This window comes from Kogia breviceps, chromosome 5, assembly GCF_026419965.1.
Source record: "Kogia breviceps isolate mKogBre1 chromosome 5, mKogBre1 haplotype 1, whole genome shotgun sequence".
Taxonomy (NCBI): Eukaryota; Metazoa; Chordata; class Mammalia; order Artiodactyla; family Physeteridae; genus Kogia; species Kogia breviceps.
Window position 1 is genome coordinate 54,901,320 of NC_081314.1, and position 26,785 is coordinate 54,928,104.

The following is a 26,785-nucleotide window of genomic DNA, read 5'->3' on the forward strand; positions in this document are numbered from 1 at the left end:
AGCTTGCCTCCCCGACACTGGAAATTCTCCCCAGAGTTGGGAGCTGCCTGAGTCACCTTCCTATCACGAGCACACTACGTGTCTGACAAACAGATGAATGCGTGGATGGCTATCGGGTGAGAATTCTGGACGAGAGCTGTCATGTGGCTTCAAATGCGTGCTTCTGACGGACAGACATGAAGGCTTAGAGAGAAGATATCACTTCATACACTTTCTTTCTATCCATTGGATTAATCTGTGGAGGCACTAATGTGCTATCATCTAAGGAGGGACTTTGCAAAAAAAAATACAAAAAACAAAAAAACCCCTAATGAAATAATGGACTGTCCTAAGGAATAAAATGAAAAGAATAAGGTTAACCTGCAGAAAGAAATAGACAAACTCCACACAGTACTCTTCTAGGTAGAAAATCAGCATTAAAAAGGTGAAAACAAAAACTAATGAAGACAGAAAGCTATTAAATATTCACGAGGAATGCAAGTGGAAGTTCTTTTTTCTCTGCTTGCAACTTGGAAGAAAAAGTTTGTTCTTTATAGAGGGCAACTATTCATTAGGAGATGATAAATAAAAGAAATCATAACCAATTTAAAAAGAGATCCAGACTTAATAGACTGTACATTCCCTTCCCCGATACTGACACCTCACAAAAGTCAGAGACATCTCTGGGATGAGAGAGTGTTCAGGGAGTTTAATGGGAACTGCTATAGCAGAGTCTTTTTTCCATTATCTCTCCTGGTGAGAAGGAACCTCAAGAGATATTCAAGAGAATATTTTGGGGCCCAAAGGATGGGCCAAGACGTGTAGAACTACAAAGCTGGCAGTCTATCCCATGTCATCTGCAAATGGTTCTCAGTGAAGAGAAAATAATGCTACTTAAAACAAATCTTCAAAGAAAGATTCATTGTCTCCATTTAAGTTAGTGTGACCAAAGAATCAATATGCTTAATTACATGTTTAATTAAAAGTAAAAATACTTCACCTACATTAAGCATCACCTGACTCTTTGCTGAGAGGCCTAATGGGTTTAAAGTACATTTCTATAACTTTATTGTTTCAGTCTTGGCTGCTGGTAATTTAGTTCTGTCACTTAAAAAAAAAAAAAAAGCTCAAGATTAGTAATACTAATTTCCCAAGGCTTGGCACCGAGAGATAAATGTTAGTGACTGGTACTTAGTCTGAGATACTAGTTCTTCTAATACCAGTGTCACTGAACACTTTATCTTCCCAGACTTTTCCTGTTTATGTATTAAGTTGTGTTAGAGGAATTAAAAATGCCTGAACGATTATGACATTAATCACTATAATGTTTTAGTGAGCTGGGCTAAAAGTTTTTGGCAATCTTCAGACTCCCTACATGCAATTTCATCTTTAAAATTTGCACTTGCCCAGAACTACTCTTCTTCTCTATTTCAGTTTCCATCATTTACTAACTGTGCGATTTTAGGCCGATCCCTTAACTTTTCTGTGCCTCAGTTTCCCTGGCTGCAAATGGGGATGCTGTTAGTACTTATCTCAAAAGACTGTTGTGATGATTAAATGAGTTAGAACCGGACCTGTTACATCATAAATGCTGTATTTGTGTTTGCTATGGTTGTTATTATTATTACTATTACTATGATGACAATGTCCCAGCATCTCTGACCACTACCAGGCTTAAAGAACAGGAGGATCTGCCTTGAGGGCTACGAGCAGAAATTTGAAGGTGATTTTCCCCACTTGGGCTGAACCAAATAGTATAGAGTTCTTTAAGGGAATTATTTTACATATACTAGGATTAGATGCATTAGCAGGAAAAGCCACCAGGATCATTATTATCTCTAAGGAGACTGCAAGAAAAGGTTAATTTTAAAATAGTTTGTGTAATAACTTTTGTTTTGATTTCAATAAAGTCCAAAGTCCCACTACTAGGAGTAACTTCAGTCTATTTGAAGTATTTTCTGATATTTCCTTTCTATTATCACTATTTTTTTAAATTTATTTATTTTTTTTTGCGGTACGCGGGCCTCTCACTGCTGTAGCCTCCCCCGTTCCGGAGCACAGGCTCCGGACACGCAGGCTCAGCGGCCATGGCTTATGGGCCCAGCCGCTCCGCGGCATGTGGGATCTTCCCGGACCGGGGCACGAACCCGTGTCTCCTGCATCGGCAGGCGGACTCTCAACCACTGCGCCACCAGGGAAGCCCTATCATTATTTTATTTACAGTCCCCTCCCCACCCAAGAGCATTGTCATTTCGAAAATCAAAGTGCTTGATAACCCAGCAAGAGTCAGAACTGGTGTCTCATAAAATACCAGAAATGGTTGTAAGCTCTGGAGTAAAAGCAGAAGGCTGGGGTTCCAGGCTGCCATGAACCTGGGACACAGGATAAGCCAGTTAACCATACCAGGCCTCCAGTCTCCATCCGCAGCATGAGTGGCTTGGACCAGGAATCTTATACTTCTTTCCAGTGATAAGCAGTTAGGACTTTTCTGATGAGCTCAATCGAGTGCTGCTTTGCTGGTGTGGAATCTTCACATTTAAAGGGCATGTGAAAAGGACAAGACTGACCATCTTTCACAGGAACAGAGTCATTTCCATCCTTCTCCGGAGACCCCTGCAGGGAAGCTACGGCGTGAAGTATATGTGTGTGAGGGAAGGGGAGCCGGGGTGAGTGCAGTGGGAAAAGAGAGAGGAAATCTTTTGAAGGGGATGGTTACCCATGTGGGTTGAATCCAGCTACACACAGAGCAGGAGTAGAGACAGGAGGGGAACACGGGAATCCCACCGCACTGGTCATTTGTTGACATGGAGACAGACGGTGAGAGCATCCTTCTTCTCTGATTCAACTCAGGTTGTAAGCCTCCTGGAGGCCTAATCAAAGGTCTGAGCCACGTGAACACTGACTGGAGTCCTGACCACAGGACTTCCTTAGCCCGAGGCCTCTCCTCACCACGCTGATGGGGGAGGAAGGGCCTGGCTCCTGCTCGCAGGGATGCTTTCCTTTGCTCCCATAACAAAAGGGTTTGAAAACAGCAGTGTGACTGCCTTTGTTTCCCTAATGTTAAGGCTCAAGGAACAAGTGCTCACACTTAGGGATGAGTACAGCTCCTTCTCCACCACTTTAACCTTGAACTTTAAGAGGTCAAATGGTACAACAGAAAGAATACGGATTACAAACTTGGCAAATGAAGACTGTACAGCCTAGTGCAAGGAGCATAACCTACCTAAGCCTCAGTCTCTCACCCATAAAATGAGGACTCAGAGCATCTGTCTGGCTGGGTTGTGGTTAAGAAAAAAAAGGGTTATTATGGGACTGTACGAAATCATGTGTGTGAAACTTTAGAAACTCGTAAAGCACTACAGAATTTAAAGACTCCTTCATTCAATAAAAAATATATTAAAAAGATTAAATATATACTTTACATATATAGTTTAAATTTATATATATATATATATCTTAAACACATATACATACATATAAGTTGCTGAGTCTACAACATACATATGCCTTATATGTTGTAGACTCAGTCACGTTCCTTGGAAATGACTCTCAGCTGAATGAATGCTTATAATGAAGAGTTCACTGCCGTCTCTGCCACAATGGTGCCCCCTTTGGTCATATGTTGGAATACACACTAGGAACAGTGTACTTCATCTGATAACTCATTTAAGTAGAGAAGAGCTGGATATAAAAGAAAATTTTAGAGTTTTGTTTCTTTTGATGGGGGAGGAGGGAAAGGAGGAAAAGGAAAACAGACAGAAATATTTCACTTACTCTCAAACCCTATTCTATTTTAAATCACTTTGGACCTGGTCGTTCAAGACAAGTACTCTGAAGTGCCTAAGTATTTTCACTTAAACACTGGAATTCTATTGCAGAGAAATTCGAGCCACACCAAGTGTCCCGTGGCCCGAGGCTGCACAGCCATCTTTAGAAAGGCTGGGTTCTGAGTGAAAAAGGGTATTTTACCAGGGCTTTTGTTTTTCCCACTTGCTCTCGAACAGTCAAGTCATGTTCCCATCCCCTGCCTGGCAGTGTGGGACTCCTGCTTGTAACTGGCTTTCCTTCCAAGCCAGGCAAGGGCGTGCAAGGAGGCTGGTGAGAATAAGGTGGCCTGGTGTCCTTCCTCACTGTTCCTGGACTGATCCAGCTCCCTACAGCATTATCACAATTCGCTCTCATTGCCAAAGGTTTACAGCAGAGAAGTTAGCCTGTATTTCTCCCCAGGTCTGTATTTCTCAGACAAGGTCAGTGCAGGGTTTGCCCTTTTTGGAGCAAGGTCAACGAATGCAGAAACTGTAGTGCCGGGGCCATTCACTCACTTTTCTGGGGGCCAGACGGGTCACACAAAGGGCGGTGCAGACCAGGGGTAAGAAGGAAACAGGACAAGTGGGGTGACCAACAGATACCAGCTTCTGGGTTGGGAGAGGCAGTGACTGGGGCAGAAGCACAAGCCTTCACCTTCAAAGGGAGCAGGGGGCTTCCCTGGTGGCGCAGTGGTTGAGAGTCCGCCTGTCAATGCAGGGGACACGGGTTCGTGCCCCAGTCCGGGAAGATCCCACATGCCGCGGAGCGGCTGGGCCCGTGAGCCATGGCCGCTGAGCCTGCGCGTCCAGAGCCTGTGCTCTGCAACGGGAGAGGCCCGCATACCGCAAAAAAAATAAATAAATAAAAAATGGGGAGCAGGAACCACTGGGCAGGACAGTATTGCTGCACCTTTGTCAAAAAAGGTCCGAAATCTCCATGGACTGCTCAACCGCCAGATTTTTTAAAGTTGGCAATCAACACAAATATTTCTGAAACGAGGTGTGTGGCCACACCGTGCCAGGCAAAGAGCAGACGTGTGGATGGTCATTTTGTCCAGCAGCAGTGAAGGCAGAGGAGGAAGGGAGGGGACAGGGCAGGTGAAGCCCACTGGACTCAGCAGCCCTCCCACCCCCCTTCCCGGGAGGCTTGGCGTGAAGCACAGGCAGAAAGCTAGCGGAGGGCTTCACAGTGCCACTGACACTTCCAAGGAACAGAACTGAGCCAACTCCTCCCCAGGAGTCTGTTCCAGAAGAAGGGAGGAAGCAGTGCCTCTGGGCGCCTGTGGATCACATGCTGTGTGGTGCCCAATGGAAGGCTGTTGCTGGGGAGAGAGTGATTGTCTCACACCACAGTGACCCTCCGGAGAGGGGAGGGAGGATGCTCTGCCTCCTCGTTACCAATAGCAACTCTCTCTCTCTTCCTGTGCAGCCCTCAGCAACTAACTCTGAGGCTGTCGTCTCTTCTGGCTGTTTCCTTTCCCTCTCTCTGTGCAGTATGCCTTTCTCTTGTTCGACCAGGGTCGCTATGTCACTCCTGGATGATGGTATTAATTACAATTGCTCTCGTATAGTGGAGGGTGAAACTGTGGGCGGGTGCATGAGAAACATGAGGGCCTCGGTCAAAGAGCTGATCACGAAGTGGTATGAAAAGGGGCAGAAGAGGGGCTTCCCTGGTGGTGCAGTGGTTAGGAATCTGCCTGCCAATGCAGGGGACAGAGGTTCGAGCCCTGGTCCGGGAGGATCCCACATGCCGCGGAGCAACTAAGCTCGTGCGCCACAACTACTGAGCCTGTGCTCTAGTGCCCAAGATCCACGACTACTGAGCCCGCAGGCTACAACTACTGAAGCCCGTGTGCCTAGAGCCCGTGCTCCACAACAAGAGAAGCCACCGCAATAAGAAGCCCACACACTGCAACGAAGAGTAGCCCCCACTCGCCACAACTAGAGAAAGCCCACACACAGCAACGAAGATCCAACGCAGCCAAAAATGAAAATAAATAAATTATTTTTTTTTTTAAAAAGTAAAAGAAAAGGGGCAGAAGAATCTTGTCCCTTCAGGCTCAAGCTCCCTAGAATATGTCTCTAGAAAAGGGTAGGAGGTCATAAATGGTCCAGGAATTGGGCCCAGGGCAAAGGGAATCAGAATTGAGAATGTACCAAGGAGGATATACCATATCCACAGGGGGAAGGGGAGGAGCAATGAATTTTTTGTCACAGCATGACAAGATACAAAGACCCTGATGTAAGTGCACAACATAGTAAAAGTCCAGCTCCTGGCCTAACATGTAGAACTCTGTTCCCAAATTCTAGTCAATCATACACTACCAACACAATTTTTACCCTACACTTCACCACCCATACAAGTATTCACTTAGCATTTTTCTTTAAATTAAGTCACTTTTTATGTGAATTAGTTTATTAGATGGAAAAGTTATATCACTTCCCCAAATAAGAAGCCAGTATCACCTGCCATAAAGAGAAAGCAATAGCAAAAATAAAAATTATAGGGCTTCCCTGGTGGCGCAGTGGTTGAGGGTCCGCCTGCCGATGCAGGGGGCGCGGGTTCGTGCCCCGGTCTGGGAGGATCCCGCGTGCCGCGGAGCGGCTGTGCCCGTGGGCCATGGCCGCTGGGCCTGTGCGTCCGGAGCCTGCGCTCCGCGGCGGGAGAGGCCGCGGCGGTGAGAGGCCCGCGTACCGCAAAAAAAAAAAAAAAATAAAAATAAAAATAAAAATAAAAATTATAAATGCTCATGCTCAGAGCAGTGAAATCATCTCACATACTACCGAGCGTGTATATACATTTAGGGAGTTAATGTCTTAAGGAACAGAAAAACGTCAGCTAATCTAATGGGCTGACTCCAAACTATCACCCTTTCTGATGAGATATGCTGCGCTACCAGGAAAGATATTACTCGGAGTAATAAATCAAAGCACTTTGATGTTATTACTTGGGTTCTGCTACCCAATACCTCCTTACCTTGAAGGTGTGAAGATAAGGACTTACTGTGCAAATAGTAGGTCCTCAATATGTACTTTAAGATGAATAACATCATAATCACTCACCAAGTCTTAGTACATATTAGTCTAATCTTGTCAGCAGGACCTAAGGATTTGAGCTCATCCAAAAGCGAATCACAGAAAACCCTGCTCTTAGACCTGTAAAACACGGAAGACCAAACTCACCACTTCTTAGACTTCAGCCGAGGCGCTGGGTTCCGGGGGATGAGAAAGAGGGCTCTCATGGGGTGCATGTCACACAGAGCTGCAAGAGACCAAAACAAGGGCCAGCTCGGGTTAGGAGGCCAAACCCAGGCCAAGCCCGTCCTAGCTGTGCTGCTAATGCTGCCAGATGGCTCCCTGAGTCCAGGCATGACCAGTGAGCGGTGTCAGAAGATCACAAAGCTTCCGTTTGGTGAGCAGTTAAATGAGCTGATTATAGGAGTCTCCTATAATCCAACGCGTTTCAATTAGAGATTGTTAACATGTCTACTTTTCACTTCATTTTTAAGGACAACAAGTTAAAGGCTCAACAACCTTTGCTTTGCTATCAATAACCATCTAAGACTCCAAGTAAACAACATCAAGATAACAACTACAATGGAGATAGTAAGTTATTTTTAATTAGTAAAATCCCAAATCATAAAATAAAAGATATTTGATAATCCACTGTCTATTTCTTAGATGCTGGAAATGCAATGTTACCTTCCTGGATTTTTGGAGTATAAAGCACTAGACCAGAACACCTTTCTATCTGTATTTCCAAACACTTTGAATGGCTTTTCATGATGGGTTTTTTGGGGGGGGTTGTTTTGTTCAATGGCCCCAGGAAGACCAGAGGATTAAGGCAAAGGAAGTCTGGCAGAAGAGATAAAAATATCTCAAATTGTGAAGATGACATTTAGTGAAAACACTCATACATTCTTATCTTAATCAGAATATTGCACTAGTTTACTTTTCATCTGGGAGTATCTTTTCCTTTGTGCCTAGAATAAGAACATATTCTCCCCCAAAGCTGAAGAATTCGGTGGGTGGAAATTTATTTTTAGCCCTCTCTACTACTCATTAAGAATGATGATATGGTTTCAAGACTGCCAATATTATTTTTCTGATTCATAAATGCCTAATTGGCATTGTGGATGAGGGGATTTTGCCAATAAGCACTCCAGTCATGCTACAGATGAATTCTACCAACTCTGGAACGAGAAATAAGAAAACTATGATAACTTGAGGGTAAAAAGTCGTATGAGCACAATATGACCTGTCATACAAACAGGGGGCCTGCTTTGGTCCGGGTCCTCTGGAAAGCAGACACCAAGGTGGTATTAAACATGACAGGATATCACTGGGGGAAATTCTTGTCTGAACAGAGAGGGAGCGAGGGAAAGCTGGGAGAGTTGTCAGATTGCTATGAAGTGTGCTGGGAGGGAGAAAAAGTAGGTGGAGTGTGCTAGGCTGTGCCACACTCTAAGGAAACCAAGGAGGGAAACTAAGGAGTGAAAGCTGCCTTCTAAGGAATCCCTGTCTTCCAGGAAAGGGTCTGCTTATATCCCTGCCATGCTCGGTCACTGGTGCGGAGTGGCCCTCGGGAGGTGCAGCCTCGGGGGTCATGGCAGCAGCTGCCCCTGGTCAGTTGCACTTCCTGCGTGGAGTCTCTGAGGTGCATGCTCGTGGTGACCACGGGGCTGGGGAGATTCTCTGTGGGGTCTGTGCTCAAGATCTCCAGGAATTGGAGAGGTTCTCCAGGTAGGCAGAACCCTGGCCACTCTGCCTCCAATAAGCAGGGAAATCTAAAACTCTAAACAGCGGTATTTTAATAGGAGTGAGAGAAACGGAGTGCAAGTGTTCACATAACCTAACCCATGCACTGAAAATCGGCTGTGAATTTTTGTTACTTTGGCGTTTACAGCCTTTATGGCTTGGTCGCCGTTTTACTACAGGCGAAGAGTAGTTCAAGAATAAACTACACACCAGATCTGTAAACAGATTAGACTCTCCAAGTTTGCTTCCCTTTGCTTTCTTGTTTCCCCTCATAAACACAAGAACCTCACACCCCTCTGAAATGAATGGATTCCTGGTTGATTTAAGATGACTCTGCTTTCTCAATATGCCAGCTTGAGTCCATGCAGGGCTTGGTGTAGCAGAAATAAAGCTACTGCAGCTCCTGGCAAGGAAGCGTCAGTACCTGCAGGGCAGACCAGTAACAGATTTCACCCAGAGGAAGGTACTTACGGGGAGCACCTTCTGCCATCTCGATGGCGGTGATTCCTAAAGACCACAAGTCACTCTGAAAAAGAAGGAAGGCACAGACACATGCGTAAATGCAGTCAACAGAGGATAACTTGGTTAAACCTGGTAATTGCTTCAGAACTGCCTGTGGGAAAGCTGTCCAGCCGTCTCTTTACAAACTGATTTTTCCCGCTAAGCTTAAAAGCAGGAACAGCCTCATTCGCTTTCCGTTGATAATAACTTTCACGGTGCGTGACACACGGTGAGTTTTCAATCCAGGTATGAAAAAAATGAATATAAGGTTTCAAACATTAATTTATCACTAACATTTATCTACTGAATGAAACACAAGAAACTGCTGCTGTTCGACTGTTTTTAACACCTTCATTGAGGTATAACTGTCATATAACTAACTGTGCATATTGTACTATTTGGAAGGGTCTGATGTGTGTATACACCTGTGAAACCATCACCACAATCAAGACAGCAAACACATCCATCACCCCAAAAGGTCCCACTTGCCCCTTTGCAGTCTCTCCCTCCTGCCCTTCCTGTCCCCAACCCCAGTTTCTGTTCCAAGGCAACCATTGATCTACTTTCTGTTACTATGGATTAGTTTGCATCTTTTAAAGTTTGGTATAAAATGAAATCCTCTGGTTTATTTCACTTAGCACAATGTATTTAAGGTCCATCCATATTGCCGCGTGTATCAGTACTTCAGTCCTTCTTACTGCCAAGAAGTGTTCCATCGTATGGATATACTACAATTTGTTTATCCATTCACTTGTTGATGGACATTTGGGTTGCTTCCAGTCAAGGCCATTAAAAATAAATCTGCTACAAATACTCACGTACAAGTCTTTGTTTGGATGCATGCTCTTACTTCTTTTGACTAAAAACCTAGGAGTGGAATGGCTGGATCATAGAGTAAATGCTAGATCATATTGTATTTATAATCAATTGTTTTTAACCTACAGAAACAGCAATTTCATATCATTTAACCAAACAAGATGAGGACGGGGAAGCTTTTGGATGGTGGTGTTTACTGCTGTATCTCAGTGCTTAGAATAGAGCCAGCCACAGAAGTAGTAGGTGTTTGATATATTTGTTGAATGAATGAACAATATCTTTTATTTGTAAGTAGACAAATATGTAAAATAGAAATCCTATACCCTTATCGTCTTTCTTATTCTCAGACTGACTTTTATGCTCTTATCAGAATTTTCTAGGCTAACGTCTCCACCTCAACCTGTGCAATCGCCATCTCTAGCACTATGCTTCTCCCCTACACTGTGCCCATGGCTCAGTAGTTTCTAAATAGTGCATAGGAGGGAAACAAATCAAAAGATGGGAAAACCATAAGAAAACACATGTAACATTCAGTTCAATGGCCCACAGTCCTGAGGAAGACTTTCACCCTCCTTTCATTTTAAATGTATCCTGCATTTTGTACATAATTCCAAACTCTGACCCGTAACCTCACTGAGATTTCAGAGATCAAAGTTAAGTTCCCTTGCTATTCCCATCAAACAAATGTCAAGGCCACACAGAAACTATGAAATCCACCCTGAGCCATTCCCTAGGACCAAACTTCTCAGTATCCAGTGGGTGACACCCAGGCTTGTTCAGTATTTGGACCGAGGCCCATACAACCTAGAGGGGGCTTTCTATGGGGTCTAGATTCTTGCCTAAAGTGCGATCTACCTTAGAGCAGGCGGCTGGGGCACACATTAACCTCACACTAGGACCAAGGGGGGATTCTTTAATTCACAAGCCATTATCCTGTCCACATAAATATTACAGTTCATAAAGGTTCTCAGTCCAAATGCGGATAACAGTGCACCTGTGCAAAACCACTGTCCACAGATTCTAAGTAACTTCTCTGCATAGAACACAACTCAAGGAGTCAACTGTTGTCCTTTCTCTATCTTCCATTTCAAGTGTATTCAAAGTTGTCACTGAACACACACACACACACACACACACACACACACACACACACACACACACACACACACACACAGTCGGCACAGCCCAGCAAAGGGCTGAGTCTTCCCGCAGGCTGCTGGCCTTGCTCACTGCGGTTCCTTCTGCAGCTAATGGGGAAAGCCCAGGCCACCCATCACAGGCTGGCTCAGGAGTAGTAACTGGTAAAGATGACCACACAGCTCTCTTGTACCTGGAACGTTACGGTTGACTGACACAGACGATCATTGGGGAACATGACGAAAACCCTGAGTCGCTAGTGTGCAGGAAGCATTCAACAGGAAATGCAGCAAGAACAGTCTGGAACCGGTGGGTTGGGCTGTTTTGATAAGACTCCAGGCCTTGGTAATTCTCCCACGACCTTCCCAACATCTCGAGGAACTGAGTGTTTCTGCAGTGTGAACCGAGGTGCAAATTATGAAGGTGGTGGCCAGGCTCTATGCACCTACTTGCCATAGCAAAGTCAAATTTAAATGGCCCTTAAGTCTAGGAAGCTTGAGCTGGTTTGAAAGCCAACACAGCTGAAAGGAAATGATGGAACTGGGATGAGAAAGGCTCCAGGCCAGTCCTCAGACAGGGGAAGAAAATGCTCAGGAAACTCAGGCAAACTCCTGGTACTCCTGGTACTGACCAAGCCCAATTACGAGCTGGCTGACTCCCTGCCCTCCAGAAAGTCTTTGCTCAAATGCTGTGTTCTCAGTGAGGACCACCAAACCTCTCTCCCAGCACTGCCAGATCCCTTTCCCTTTCCCACTTTTGTTCCCCAGAGAACTGGTCATCTTCTGACAACTGTGTAACTGACTTGTCACTAATCTATTACGTTTTTTGTTCATTGTTTGTGTCTCTGTCCCCAACACACACACACTAGAACATGAAGTCCACAAGGGCAGGGATCTTTGCTTTGTTGACTGGGCCACAGTATCAGAACAGTGCCTGGCACATAGTAGGCACTTAATAAATACTTGTTGAAATATTGAACACATGAAAGACGCATGAGAGAAAGGAGTAAAACCTAAGTGTCTTAAGGCTGTTAGACCTTTTGTAGATCATCTAGTCCAACCTTTCTTAGACCTTTTGTAGATCATCTAGTCCAACCTTTCTTAGACCTTTTGTAGATCACCTAGTCCAACCTTTCTTTTCCCAGATGAGAAAAAAATGACTTACCCAAGATCACAGAGCAACTCAGCACCAAATTTTAATCAGAGCTTGGTCTCCTGCCTCCCAGGCTAGTTCTTTTTTTAACTACCATCATACTGTAAGGACCTGTGAATTCACTTAAAAAAACCTTTTGGGGCTTCCCTGGTGGCGCAGTGGTTGAGAGTCCGCCTGCCGATGCAGGGGACACGGGTTCGTGCCCTGGTCCAGGAGGATCCCACATGCCGCGGAGCGGCTGGGCCCGTGAGCCGTGGCCGCTGAGCCTGTGTGTCCGGAGCCCGTAGCGGTGAGAGGCCCGCGTACCGCAAACAAAACAAAACAAAACAAAACGAAAACAACCTTTTGGGGCCCATAAAATAATTGCTTCAGATTCCTACTTTGTCTACAGGTAATTGAAGGTGTGGCAACGCAAATGAAGGTGCTGAGATTCCGTGAGGCACACCTCAAACCACTGCTCAGCTTTTCCTACAGGCAGCATGAATAGGCTTTCAAGTCAGACAGACCTGGATTCAAGTCCAGGTTCCCAATTGAACCGCATCCAGAAGACTGCTCAGAGCTTAGCTTTCCATTATGCAAGAGAGACAGCTGTGGCATGTATGCATGTAGGTATGCTGCCTAGCACAAAACCTGGCACACAGTGGGCTCAAGAATATTAATCATTTTCTTCTCCTCCACTGTGAGGTGAGACTGCCTTTGCCTGCCCAGTTTAGACTTCTTCGATTTCCCTCTACTTAGTTGTGGCCAGTATTGTTTGTTGGCTAACCCAACAGGCATTTCAGCCCCATTGCCCTTGCTGCCTCCATTTCAGAGTATAGGAAAGCTAAACTTGTTTATCCAGATTTCCCTGCAGCTAAGGATGGCAGTTAAGGATGTGACCTCATGAGACTAAGGCAAACATCTTCTGGGAGCTTCTGTAAGAGCTTTTGCTTTTCCTGAAATAAGTGACAAGTATAGCTGGTGTCTTGACAACTCTTCCTTACTTCTTAGTGCCTTGAATAAAAACATGCTACCTGGAGCTACAGCAACCATTTTGCAACCATGAGGCAATAAGTCAACAAATTAATGATGACAGGGCAGAAAGGTAGGAGCCTGGGTTTTGAAGACATCAGCAAGCCACCACACCAACCCTGGACTGCATGCCTCCAGAATTCCGGTGACATAAGAAACATAAGTACAGCTAAAAGCATTTCTTAGTGATAATATGTATAGAGCAATAATTTGAGAAAGCATATTTCGACAGTAAGGAAAAAGAGAGGTCCCAGTTGATAGGTGATCCTGGATTTATCCCATAGGAAGAGGGAAGGGTTAGTCAAGAGAGATGTTTCCTTTCTGCAGTACACAGCATCTCAGATCCTCTCTTAGGCTGCTTTCCCCAAACCTCCCAAACAACCCCTTCAAACCAAAGGTCACATCATCCCAACTCCGGCGCATCCTTTGTCATGTGACCAATCCAGAAATTACTTCTTCTTTAAGCCTTCATTTGATATCATCATTAAGATCATTTTTTTCCCCCTGGGATTCTCTTGTTTTCCAAAAGGAACATTTATATTCCTGGCCCTATATACCCAGAGCTGCTTGTAAGCTACGCTTAACTGCCCATGTTAGAAAGCAATAAACGTCCTTGACGGGCCTTGTTTAAGCTTTTGGATACATTAGCAAGTCCCAGAGACACTTCAGAACTTAAATATGGGAGAAAATGTTCCAATTACAACTGTCAAGACAGATCACAGGAGACGGGAGAGGGAAGTGGGCGGAACGAGATGAGGAGAGAGTCGGGGAGAGATAAGTTTCCTTCGTGGCTGTGGCGGTACTCATTTTGGCAGGAGCTGGGTAATTCATTATTCTAGAGGTGCTGTGCAGCCTGGCCTGTGGTATGATTAATAGCCCAGTCCTGTGTGCATTACAAACAGAACAGAGACAAATTCTAGTGCCTCCGAGAAGGCAGAGGCAAGCACACGACTTCTGGCTGGTGAGGGGCCAGCTGGCACGAAGGCAGCTTGAACGTAATGACAGAGCATTCCTCTTGGGGCCAGGCTGCTCAACAAGTGCAGAAAAGAACACTTCCTTGTGCTCAGCCACACAAGGAAGGAGAGGCAAGGGGGCCCAGAAACAGAGCCCCAGCGTGTGCCGAGAGGCAGAAAGAACACATGCTGCGCAGCCAGCAGAGCTGGGGCGAGCCCCTCAACTCCTCTGAACCCATCTCCTCACCTGTAGCCCAAAGAGAACACCTATCTTTCAGGGTTGATCGAGGATTCAGTAAGATAATATCTGCAGAGTTCATAACACAATGCAGTGTCTATAGCGGGTATTTAACAAATAGTGGCACAGACAGATCCTGAGGTCCAGTTATCATTGACTGGCAGTTAAACCAGCAAACTTGAGTCAGGTAAGCTGACAAGGAGCCCTGGCACTCAAAGAAGTTGCTGGGATGATGCAGGAGCAAACGGGAAGCTTAGGGGAAGCAAACAGGAAAGGGCGTGTCCTTCCTTCTCCAGCCTTGCAGTCTACCCAGAGGGACAGGTAGAAATGGGGTTAGCTGAATCCTGGCCCCATCATCCCACAGCAGAGGGTAGCAAGGTGGTCTAGAGTTGACAGACAGTAGCTGCATACCAGGCATAACAGGTGCAGTGGATTCTACCAGGTTTTAATTTACCAAGACCAAGAAATCAGCCATTTTACCAAGACCAGAAATTAGTCTTTTGTCATGCAACTTATTCTTTATTCACTTTTTGGAAATGTTCCAGCTGGAAAAAGGAAATTGAGTTTATTGTATGGGTCCCTAAGGGCAGCACCTTAATCTAGAGATAGAAGTTATAGAGAAACAGATTCTGGCTCAATGTAAGCAGACAATTAGAGGTGTATAATGCACACAGGCAGTTCAAATCCTATGATATTGCTGGGGTTTTTTTTAGGTCAAAATGGCTCCAAATGGCAGTACCTTCACATGACACATGAACACAAATATTAACTATCGTATATTGAGTACTTACCAAATAGGCATTGAATGAATTCCTTCACGTACGTTAGCTCACTTTATTCTACTATAACGTTGTAATATACAATCATTATTCCCACAGAGACTCAGCAAGGTTAAATAACTTCCCTGAAGGAATAGAGTGCAAGGAGGTGAAGTCTACATTTTAAACCAGTCCTGTCCAACTTCAAAACGCTGACTTAGTCCCTATGCCATATACTTCTATACTACATTATATATAAACAGAACCAGGGTGGTGAGTTCAGGGTGACTGAGGATAATCAAACACAGGTAGTTATCCATAATCCCATTTTCCCACACAGTCCCTTGTTCAACTACATTTGCTATCTGACCAGAGGGAAAATATTGGAAGAGTAGCTTATTCTCTTCACCTGGGGATCGGCCTGGAGCCCAGAGGAGGGGGTGATATGTCTGAGTAAGGAATGCTGTGTAGGTGGGTGTGAACATGGAGCATGATAAATATGTTTAATAGAAGTTTATTTCCGCTCGTAATAAAAACGGTGTGTATATCATCCTTCCTTCTTACCGCGTGGGCATGAGACCTTTGTTGAGATTTCAGTAGACAGAGGCCAGGTCTCATTTGAGAGGTAAACCTCATTCTGCGATGTGAATATCATCCTCTTACATGACACCCCGCACACATCTTGGTGATGCCCCCCTGACTAGTCAGGCCTTGCTCACTTTATCTCCAGTCGAGCCTCTTACCTGCAGGGGCTCTTTTCACTCTGCCCGAATAAAGCCAATTACCCGTAACACTGGAGAATGAGTATTTGCTCTACAGCCAGAGCACAATACTGACCCAAACCCTGCAGGAGACACCTATGACTTTACATGGTCCACAGCACCTGTGTGCACAGTCTCATAAACAGAGTTTAGGTGAATAACAAATGACATTAGCACAGACCAGGCCAGAGGATGGGTGGTGGGGTTGAGGGGATATGCCAATTCACTGTACTTCTCTTACTTGACTAAACCACTATGAAAGCATGACCATTATGGTGTAAAAAAGTAGAACAGGACAGAAAGATACATAAAAGAAAAAGTTTAAGTTCTCCATCCACATGCCATTTATCCATGGAGTAGGGGAGAATAAGAGTCTCTTATGTGTACTATACTGTAAGTTGCTTTGTGTACCTAACACTGTATCTTGGGATCTGCCCAAATTCAACATATACACTACCTCATGGTTCAAATGGCAGCGTAGTATTCCAGTGGACAAATGTGCCAGTCTTTATGCAGCCAATTCCCTATGAATGGGCTTTTGGCCACAGAGAACTTTCTTTAGTGAGTGGTTCTGTTAAAGCAATAAATACATAGGACTATAAAATACTTGGCAAATCCCATCCCACTGAAATGAAATTCAAGTTAAAAAAAAATAACAATTTAAACAGCCTAGGCATTTTGAACAGTTTTATTAATTTCAAGTCTTTTGAATGCTTATTATTAAATGAGAAAGCTTTCATTATTGCCCCACATACTTATCAGAAGAATGAAACCTTTCCTTTTGCTTGAAGTGTTTTGACAGATTTTCTGAAAACAAGAAAGGAAGGGCCTCTAGGGGAAAGTGAACACACCAGGCAAATGAGATTCTGGCACTCCTCCTTAGGATAGGGGTTATTTTCAGTCAGTTACTTACTGTGCCCAGTAGATTATCAGACAAAACCAGATTGCAAAGAAAAGCATGAGCTCTTCAGACTACTTTCCACAGAGGCTCTTATTTTATTGAATTTCTCTAGTTTAAAAAAGAATTTATAGCAGTTTCTAAAGACATTGTAGACAAATAAAATAATAAATAATTAAGAAATAATCAAATATTTGTAATACCAAACTATACTCTTTTGCATTTTGTCTTTATTTTAAAGACAGGGCTTTTGTGATAGAAAACCTAACAAAGCCCAGTGGCCTTCAAGTCATCTTTTATTCTAAACATGCCTTCTAGGCTGAAAGTATCTACAGCATGTGAGAGCCCAAAATGCTGACATCGGTTTCTGAGGCTGGGATACACTCTGGCTCAAATGGACAACCAAACACACAGTAACAAACCATTTAACTTAGACGGGGTCGCAAAATGGACTTTCTAGATGAAAACTGCACATACAGATAGAGCTTGGCTAATTCCTTTTGTATAGTGGGTATTCAATAAATAAACGCTGAGTGAATGAATAAAGGGTTTTGAAAGTCAGTATATTGTCAAGCTGTCTCCTGGTGACAGGCTACATTCCTAAGAATAGTGAACAGAAAAAAGTATAGGATCTGATGCCAAAGAAGAAGTAGAAAGATTATTTAAAGTATAGTTTCTTCTCTGATCCACAGTAAAACTACAAAGTAGTTAAAATGAATCTTCAAAGAACTCCCAAATCTTCCTTTCTGCTTGGTCTTCCTAATCTACCCTTTTGTCATGCTCCCAGGACAAGTGATCAGTGAAGCTCATATTTTTGCCATGACTTCTTCCTCTTATAAAACCTACATTTATGACAATCTTAAAAAACTAATTCGTACTAAGGTCGAAAATGGCTGATAGAGTTGAATCTGTTCTCTCATCAGGTTTCTTTATTTTTTAATAAAAGGCACAGAAATTAATCTTCAACTTATTAATGTCTCAGGATACTTTCACAGTCACAAGGACTTCCAGCACCTCTGAAATCATCCTGTGCAGGATGATGTCCCCTGTGGTTATTCATACATCAGGCTTTGTCCTCACCTAGGATTATGCATTAGGCTCAAAAACTTTTTCACTGACCCCAAACTGTATTTCTTAGTCCTAATCTGAACAAAGAGGTTTAAGATACCAGTTTAATTCCAAGCTTTGGCTTCATCAGAGGAAGTCCTCTTCTAGTTACTCTACTGAAAACAACTACATCACAGGGATCTATTTTTTTAATATATATATTTTTTGTTTTTTTGGCCGTGCCACATGGCATGTGGGATCTTAGTTCCCCAACCAGGGATCGAATCCATGCCCCCTGCATTTGAAGTGCAGAGTCTTAACCACTGGACTGCCAGGGAAGTCCCACAGGGATCAATTTTGTGCCACAGAACAAAAGTCCCATATATACTACAGTCAGTCCAAATACTTAAAAGGCTAAGCTAAGGTTGAAAGTTTGAAACACTCTGATTCTCCACGGTATGTTATAAAGCAGTCTAAAGTATCTGTGGCCCAGATGTAGACTAGTTAGCACTTGTTAGGTGTAACTATAGTTTGACGAATTGCTTAGAGCCAATTATGATACACGTATCTGGTCTGGGACATATATTTTGTAGTGGCTCCTCTGAAGGGATTTGCAAATCAAATTATTTAAATGTGCTTATCATTAGCAGTTTAAATAAATGACATTTATTTTGGCAAGAGATTAATTTTTAACTTGGCAGCTGTTTCTAGACAGATTGGTGTCAGGTTATTACAGTGACTAACTCTGAAAGAAGGAGGAAATTTACAGGAGATTATTTTGTTTTTAGACCTTCAAGCTTACATTTCTCCAAAGAAGCAAATAATTTTGTCAATGCCCCGAGACACTGGGTCCCAAAGACATTGCAATGTCTGCATCTTTGTGACCTGATTTCCATAATAACCCCACATGTGGAGAACTAAAAATGTTCTTTAATAGAGGAATTCTTCAAATATACTCTTCAGAGGCTGTTGTGTTGGTAAATTGGATATTTATATAGGATTGCATCAGAGCGAGGCAGGGTAATATATTGGAAAGAGCTTTAAACAGAGAGTGGGAGATGTGGGATCAAGTCTCTGACAAGATCACTAATGGGGTGTGCACTTGCAAAGGTCTTGGACCTCAGTTTCTTTCTTTCCTCAGTTTCCACAGCTATAAGATGAGGATGTTTCAAGGTGATCATTAAAGTACTTTGGTGAAAAGTCCATGCACCTACAGAGAGAAGTAAGTCAGAAAGAGGAAAACAAATACCGCATGCTAACACATATATATGGAATCTTAAGAAAAAAAAAAAAGGTCATGAAGAACCTAGGGGCAAGACAGAAATAAAGACACAGACCTACTAGAGAATGGACTTGAGAACACAGGGAGGGGGAAGGGTAAGCTGGGATGAAGTGAGAGAGTGGCATGGACTTATATATACTACCAAATGTAAAATAGATAGCTAGTGGGAAGCAGCCGCATAGCACAGGGAGATCAGCTTGGTGCTCTGTGACCACCAAGAGGGGTGGGATAGGGAGGGTGGGAGGGAGACACAAGAGGGAGGAGATATGGGGATATATGTATAACTGATGCACTTCGTTATAAAGCAGAAACTAACACACGATTGTAAAGCAATTATACGCCAATAAAAACGTTAAAAAAAAGAAAATAAAGTCCATGTGCCTATGTTCTTGAAAAGATAAAATTGACAAGCCTTTAGCTAGATTCACGAAGAAAATAAGAGAGAAGGCTCAAATAAATAAAATCAGAAATGAAAGAGAAGTTCATTTCTCTTACAACAGATACCATAGAAATACAAAGAATCATGAGACTACTATCAACAGCTATACGCCAACAAATTGGACAGTCTAGAAGAAATAGATAAATTCTTAGAAGCATACACCCTTCCAAGACTGAATCATGAAGAAATAAAAAATCTGAGTAGACCAATCACTAGTAAGGAGATTGAAACAGTAATCAAAAACATCCCCCCAAACAAAAGTTCAGGACCAAGAGGTTTCACTGATGAAGCATTCAAAGAAGATGTCATACCTAAACTTCTCAAACTCTTCCAAAAAACTGAAGAGGCTAGAACACTTCCTAATTCATTTGACGAGGGCAACATTACCCTGATACCAAAACCAGACAAAAAAAGAAAACTACAGGCCAATATCTCTGATGAACATAGATCCAAGAATCCTCAACAAAGTATTAACAAACCAAAACAACAACACATTAAATGGATCAAGTGGGATTTATTCCAGGGATGCAAGGAAGGTTCAACATCTGGAATCAATGTGATATACCATATTAACAAATTGAAGGATAAAAATCATATGATCATCTCAATAGATGCAGGAAAAACATTTGACAAGATTCAATATCTATTTGTGTTAAAAAAAAACCTCTCAATAAAATGGATATAGAAGGTACATACCTCAACATAACAAAGGCCATCTATGACAAACCCACAGCTAATATACTCAGTGGTTAAAACCTGAAAGCTAGCCCTCTAAATCAGGAACAAGACAAGGATGCCCACTCACCACTTTTACACTCTTAGTCAGCGTAGTATTGGAAGTCCTAGCCAGAGCAGATAGGCAAGAAAAAGAAATAAAATGCATCCAAATTGGAAAGGAAGAAGTAAAACTGTCACTATTTGCAGATGGCATTGGTTTTCTATTGATTTTACAAATAGAAAATCCTAAAGACACTACTAAAGGAACTGTTAGAAATAATAAACGAATACAGTGAAGTTGCAAAATAAATATACAAAAATCTATTGTTTTTTTATACACTAACAAACTAGCAGAAAGAGAAATTAAGAAAATCTCATTTACAGTTGCAACAAAAAGAATAAAATATCTAGGAATAAATTTAACCAAGGAGGTGAAAACTGTTACTGAAAACCATAAGACATTGTTTCAAGAAATTGAAGAAGACACAAAGAAATAGAAAACTATTCTGTGCTCATGGATTGGAGGTATTAACATTGTTAAAATGTCCATATACCTAAAGTAATCTACAGATTCAATATAATCTTTGTCAAAATCCCAATGACATTTTTTACAGAAACAGAATAAAAAATTCTAAAATTTGTATGGAACCACAAAAGATCCTGAAAAGCCAAAGCAATCCTGAGGAAAAAAGAACAAAGGTGGGGGTGTCATAGTCCCTGATTTTAAATTATACTACAAAGCTATAGTGATCAAAACTGTAGAGTATTGGCATAAAAACAGACACACAGATCAATGGAACAGAACGGAGAGCCCTCCACACATACAGACAACTAATTAAGACAAAGGAGCCAAGAACATACAGTGGATAAAGGAAAGTTTCATCAATAAATGTGGTGGGAAAACTGGACAGCCACATGCAAAAGAATGAAACTAGACTGCCATCTTACATGGTACAGAAAAATTAACTTAAAATGGATTAAAGATTTGAATATAAGACCTGAAACCATAAAACTCCTAGAAGAAAACATAGGTGGTACACTTTGACATCAGCCTTAGCAGTATCTTTTTGAATATGTCTCTTCAGGCAAGGGCAACAAAAGCAAAAATAAACAAGTGGGACCACATCACACTAAAAAGCTTCTGCACAGCAAAGGAAACCATCAACAAATCAAAAAGGCAACCTACTGAATAGAAGAAGATATTTGTAAGTCATATATCCTACAAAAGGTTAATATCCAAAATATTAAAAACTCATATAACTCAACAACAAAAAACCCCCAAACAATCTAATTGAAAAAATGGACAGAGGAGATGATAGATATTTTTTCCAAGGAAGACATACAGATGACCAACAGACACATGAAAAGATGTTCAACATCACTAATTACTAGGGAATTGCAAATCAAAACCACAATGAGATATCACCTCACACTTGTTAGAACAGCTATTATTAAAAAAAAAAAAAAACAAGAAATAACAAAGAGTTGGAGAGTATGAGGAGAAAAGGGAACCCTTGTACACTGTTGGTGAGAATGTAAACTGGTGCAGTAACTGTGGAAAACAGTAGGGAGATCCTTAAAAAATTAAGACTAGAACTACCATATGATCCAGCTATTCCACTTCTGGGTATCTATCCAAAGAATATGAAAACACTAATTTGAAAAGATATATGCACTGCAGTAATATTTACAATAGCCAAGGTATGGAAATAACCTAAGTGCCCATCAATGGATAAATGGATAAAGAAGATGTTTTATATATATATATATATATATATATATATATATATATATATATACACATACACACACGCACACACACTGGAATACACTCAGCCATAAAAAGATGAACTCTTGCCATTTGTGACAACATGGATGGACCTTGAGGCTATTATGGTAAGTGAAATAAGTCAAATGGAGAAAGACAAATACTGTGTGATTTCACTTATATGTAGAATATACGAAATAAATGAACATAAACATATATCCCCATATCTCCTCCCTCTTGTGTCTCCCTCCCACCCTCCCTATTCCACCCCTCTAGGTGGTCACAAAGCACTGAGCTGATCTCCCTGTGCTATGTGGCTGCTTCCCACTAGCTATCTATTTTACATTTGGTAGTGTATATATGTCCATGCCACTCTCTCACTTTGTCCCAGCTTCTGATTCACTTTGTTATACAGCAGGAACTAACAAACCATTGTAAAACAATTATACTCCAATAAGGATGTTAAAAAAACCAAAAAGATACATGTACCCCTATGTTGATAGCAGCATTGTTCACAACAGCCAAAACATGGAAACAACCTAAATGTCCATTAACAGATGAATGGATAAAGATGTGGTACATATATACAATGGAATACTACTCAGTCAAAGAAAAAGAAAATAAGGCCATTTGCAGCAACACGGATGCAACATGAGATTATCATACTAAGTGAAGTAAGTCAGAAAGAGAAAGACAAATATCATATGATATCACTTATATGTGGAACCTAAAATAAGGCACACATGCACTTATCTACAAAACAGAAACAAACTCCTAGACATAGAGAACAGACTTGTGGTTGCCAAGGTTGGGAGGAGAGGGGAGGGAGAGGGATGGACTGGGAATTTGGGGGTGGTAGATGCAAACTATTACATTTAGAATGGATAAACAATAAGGTCCTACTGTATAGCACAGGGAACTATATTCCATAACCTGTGATAAACCATAATGGAAAAGAATATAAAAAAGAATATGTATGTATGTATAACTGAGTCTCTTTGCTGTACAGTAGAGACTGGCACAGCATTGTAAATCAACTACACTTCATAGTGGAAAGGGGGCACAAAGTGGGGAAAAGGGATCAATTGTATTGTGATGGAGGGAAACAAGACGTCTGGTGGTGAGCACGCTGTAGGGTATACAGAAATTGAATTATAATGTTGCGTACATGAAACTTATGTTATAAACCAATGTTACCTCAAATAATTGAAAAAAAAGGTCCATTCACCAATGAAATGACTATCAGGTTTTCCCCAAGGTTGTCCTGTGATCTACACAGAAACCACAGAGTCTCTCTCTGTCTACTGGACAATCTGAACACCCACAGTTCCTACATCCCATTTACCTCCAACCTTAAGGTCTCAACTTTCAGCTGTAATTCACGACAACAATGTCACCTGACACTGCAGCTATCGATGGGATAGTAAACACAAACTATGTTTGATTATTGCCTAAAAGAATGGAAAAGAGGAGGGCTTCTTGGAGAAAGGGACAACTTCCACCTCTCTACTTAAACACTGCTTTGAATTTATTAGCAAATTTCTAGTTTATGGTACAAAGTGTCAAGCCACAAATCAGATTTCTATGAAACACTGCAACAGGCTACAGAAACACCATAAAGTAGCTACCAACATCCCATTTGGTTCTCTCTCATTGAAAAGAAACTCTAATAATTAAACTTTGAGCAATGTAGAAATGAGTAAATATGATTATTATTATTATTTTTTTTTTGCGGTACGCAGGCCTCTCACCATTGTGACCTCTCCTGTTGCAGAGCACAGGCTCCGGACATGCAGGCTCAGCGGCCTTGGCTCACGGGCCCAGCCGCTCCGCGGCATGTGTGGGATCTTCCTGGACCGTGGCACGAACCTGTGTCCCCTGCATCGGCAGGCAGACTCTCAACCACTGTGCCACCAAGGAAGCCCAATATGGTTATTTTTAATCAGAAAAAGATGGCCCCCCAAAACAAACTCATATCTTGGTTTCTTTTAACATGAAAAGCTCTCAGAATATATATACTTTGCCAAAAATCTAAACTATAACCCAAATAGAAATCTGTTTTCTAATAAGAAGCAAGAGAAGTTCAAAAGAATATAGAAAATGGTTTAAACATTTTTTTACCAATAGGCAATCAGATATGATGGACGAGTTCATGACAAAGATTCTCACTTGGATGTCTTCTAATTTTAAACTCAAGTAATGTTTTTTAGTTTTCCCTTGGATTATATAAATCACAAGCCCAAAGCCATGAGAGAATTTTCCACCAGTCTTAGGGTGAGGTGTTAGGCATGCTTCAAAATGTAATGAAGAAGTAAGAAGTCATACCTTGAAATCATATGTGGCATCTGGGTTTTCGTCACAGGCAATAACTTCTGGAGCCATCCAGTATGGCGTCCCGATGAAGGTATTTCTCCTGCCCACTGTTCGATCGAGCTGGGCACTGACTCCAAAGTCCACTAGTTAAGGGAAGACAAATGAATAAAGTCTATCATCTAAGGTCTTACCCAGAGATAAAATGAATGTGTGTTTTTTTTTACTGTGGTAAAATATACATAACATAAAATTTACTGTTTTAACAACTTTCTAGTGGACAGTTTTGTGGTATTAAGTACATTCACACTGTTGTGCAACTATAACCACCATCCAACTCCAGAACATTTTCATCTTCCTCAACTGAAACTCTGTAGCCATTAAACATTAATTTCTCTTTCTCCTCCCCTCCCCTCCCCACCCCGCAGGGCTCCCGGAAAGCACCATTCTACTTTATGTCTCTATGGATCTGACTACTACAGATACATCATGTAAGTGGAATCATACAGTATTAGTCTTTTGAAGACCAGCTTATTTCACCTAACATAATATCCTCAAGGTTAATGCATGTTGCAGCATGCATCAGAATTTCCTTCTGAATTTTTTAAGGCCGAATAATAGTCTATTGTATGTAGGTGCCACATTTTGTTTATCCATTCATCTGTTGATGGACACTCAGGTTGCTTCTTCCTTTTCACTATTGTGAATGTATATATTTTAAAAAATTTTTATTTTATATTGGAGTACAGTTGATTTACAGTGTTGTGTTAGTTTTAGGTGTACAGCAAAGTGATTCAGTTATACATATACATATATCTATTCTTTTTCAGATTCTTTTCCCATATAGGTTATTACAGAGTACTTAGTAGAGTTCCTTGTGCTATACAATAGGTCCTTGCTGATTATCTATTTTATATGTAGTAGTGTGTATATGTTAATCCCAACCTCCTAATTTATCCCTGCCCCCAACCTTTCCCCTTTGATAACCGTTAAGTTTTTTTCTGTCTGTGAGTCTGTTTCTGTTTTGCAAGTAAGTTCATTTGTATCATGTTTTTAGATTCCACATATAAGTGATATCATACGATATTTGTCCTTCTCTGTCTGACTTACTTCAGTTAGTATGATAATCTCTAGTGAATGTATACTTTTAAACTGCATGTATAAATAGATAAAGCATACCAATGAGAAAAGCACAGGGGGTTATATCTGGTTACATCAGGCCTCCATGGGGGTCCCAAAAGAGGTGTTAAATAAAAGGCAAGCTTGGGCCATAAAGGATAGTATTTAGAGGATACAAAGAAAGTAGTTAACAGTTAAGTTTCTGGAGTCAGACTGCCTAAATTTGCATCTCATTTCTGACATTTATTAGTGATGCAATCTAGGGCTACTAGATCAACCTCTTTGAGCTTCATTTTCCGAATCCATGAAATGAGGATGACGAGATTCACATGGTGCTGCTCTGATGTTTAAGTGAAATCATCTACGTAAAAGCATTTTGTACAGGACCTGGCATATAATATTCTCTCAACAAGTAACTGTTAATTAGTGATGAGTGAATATTCTGAGGATAGCTTATGTAGTCAGTACATATATAACTGCTTTCCCTACCTAATGTATGCTTTTGTTTTAAAAGGGAATATTCATGAGATGAAAGTTTGGCCCCAAATTCTAACTAAGAATAAAATGGAAACTGTATATTTTAATAAAAAGGCAAGAGCAAGTGTTTGGGATATAACCATAGGAGACATTTAAATCTCTTTGAAAATGAACAATCATATGGACAGTGATTCTTTTGTAGAAAACAAATTGTATATCCTATAGGGTATTTGTCAATCTATGCTCTTACTCATATACATCAAGCAGTCAAATGCATGTGGGTATTCTCTCCCTTATCTGGATAATCCCAGACTTATTGTGGGAAGGGCTCTAACAGACCAGAGAAAAGGGTTCCCTCACTGATAACTCTGCAGATGGAAGTGAGATAATTAGTATGCACGTGAAGTAGAATATTGAGCATCCATTCTGTACAGGTGCCCTAGATAATAATGAAATCGATGTAAATATAACTTAAAACATATGGGAATATAGCAGGAATTCACTTTTCTAAATAATGAATGTCTAACTGTGGATATTTTCAATTAAAAAAATTTCATCATTGTCTGTTATAGCAGCAACAATATAAACAAACTGTAAGATAGGGGAAACCATTCCAAGGTCAGTCACTTCTAATCTAAAGGGTCTTTGCTTAGAAAACAAACTCAATTGTTTCTACACACCGATTAAGCAATGGATCTGCTTACCATATTGTATACCAATTCACTCCTCAAAGTGCTTTTAGAAAATGTTTTTTTAAATAGCCAAAGAAACATTTTCCTTTCCATTCTAGGTACAATGACCTCCAAATCCACAGCGACAAATTTACATTCATTATTTAAAAAAAAAAAAACAGCTGAA

The 26,785-nt window shown here is 41.5% G+C and overlaps 1 protein-coding gene across 13 annotated transcripts in view; it reads right to left on the reverse strand.

Annotated features, from left to right (window-relative positions):
- Positions 1–26,785, reverse strand: part of TNIK (TRAF2 and NCK interacting kinase) — a 412,179-nt gene that overhangs the window by 104,502 nt on the left and 280,892 nt on the right. For all 13 annotated transcript variants that reach the window (XM_059065360.2, XM_059065365.2, XM_067034013.1 and 10 more), the window contains exons 7-9: positions 24,347–24,477; positions 9,015–9,069; positions 6,969–7,047 (exon numbers count right to left, since the gene is read on the reverse strand). In XM_059065360.2, the coding sequence (XP_058921343.1) occupies positions 6,969–7,047; positions 9,015–9,069; positions 24,347–24,477 (265 nt within the window). The remainder of the gene's footprint in view (positions 1–6,968; positions 7,048–9,014; positions 9,070–24,346; positions 24,478–26,785) is intronic.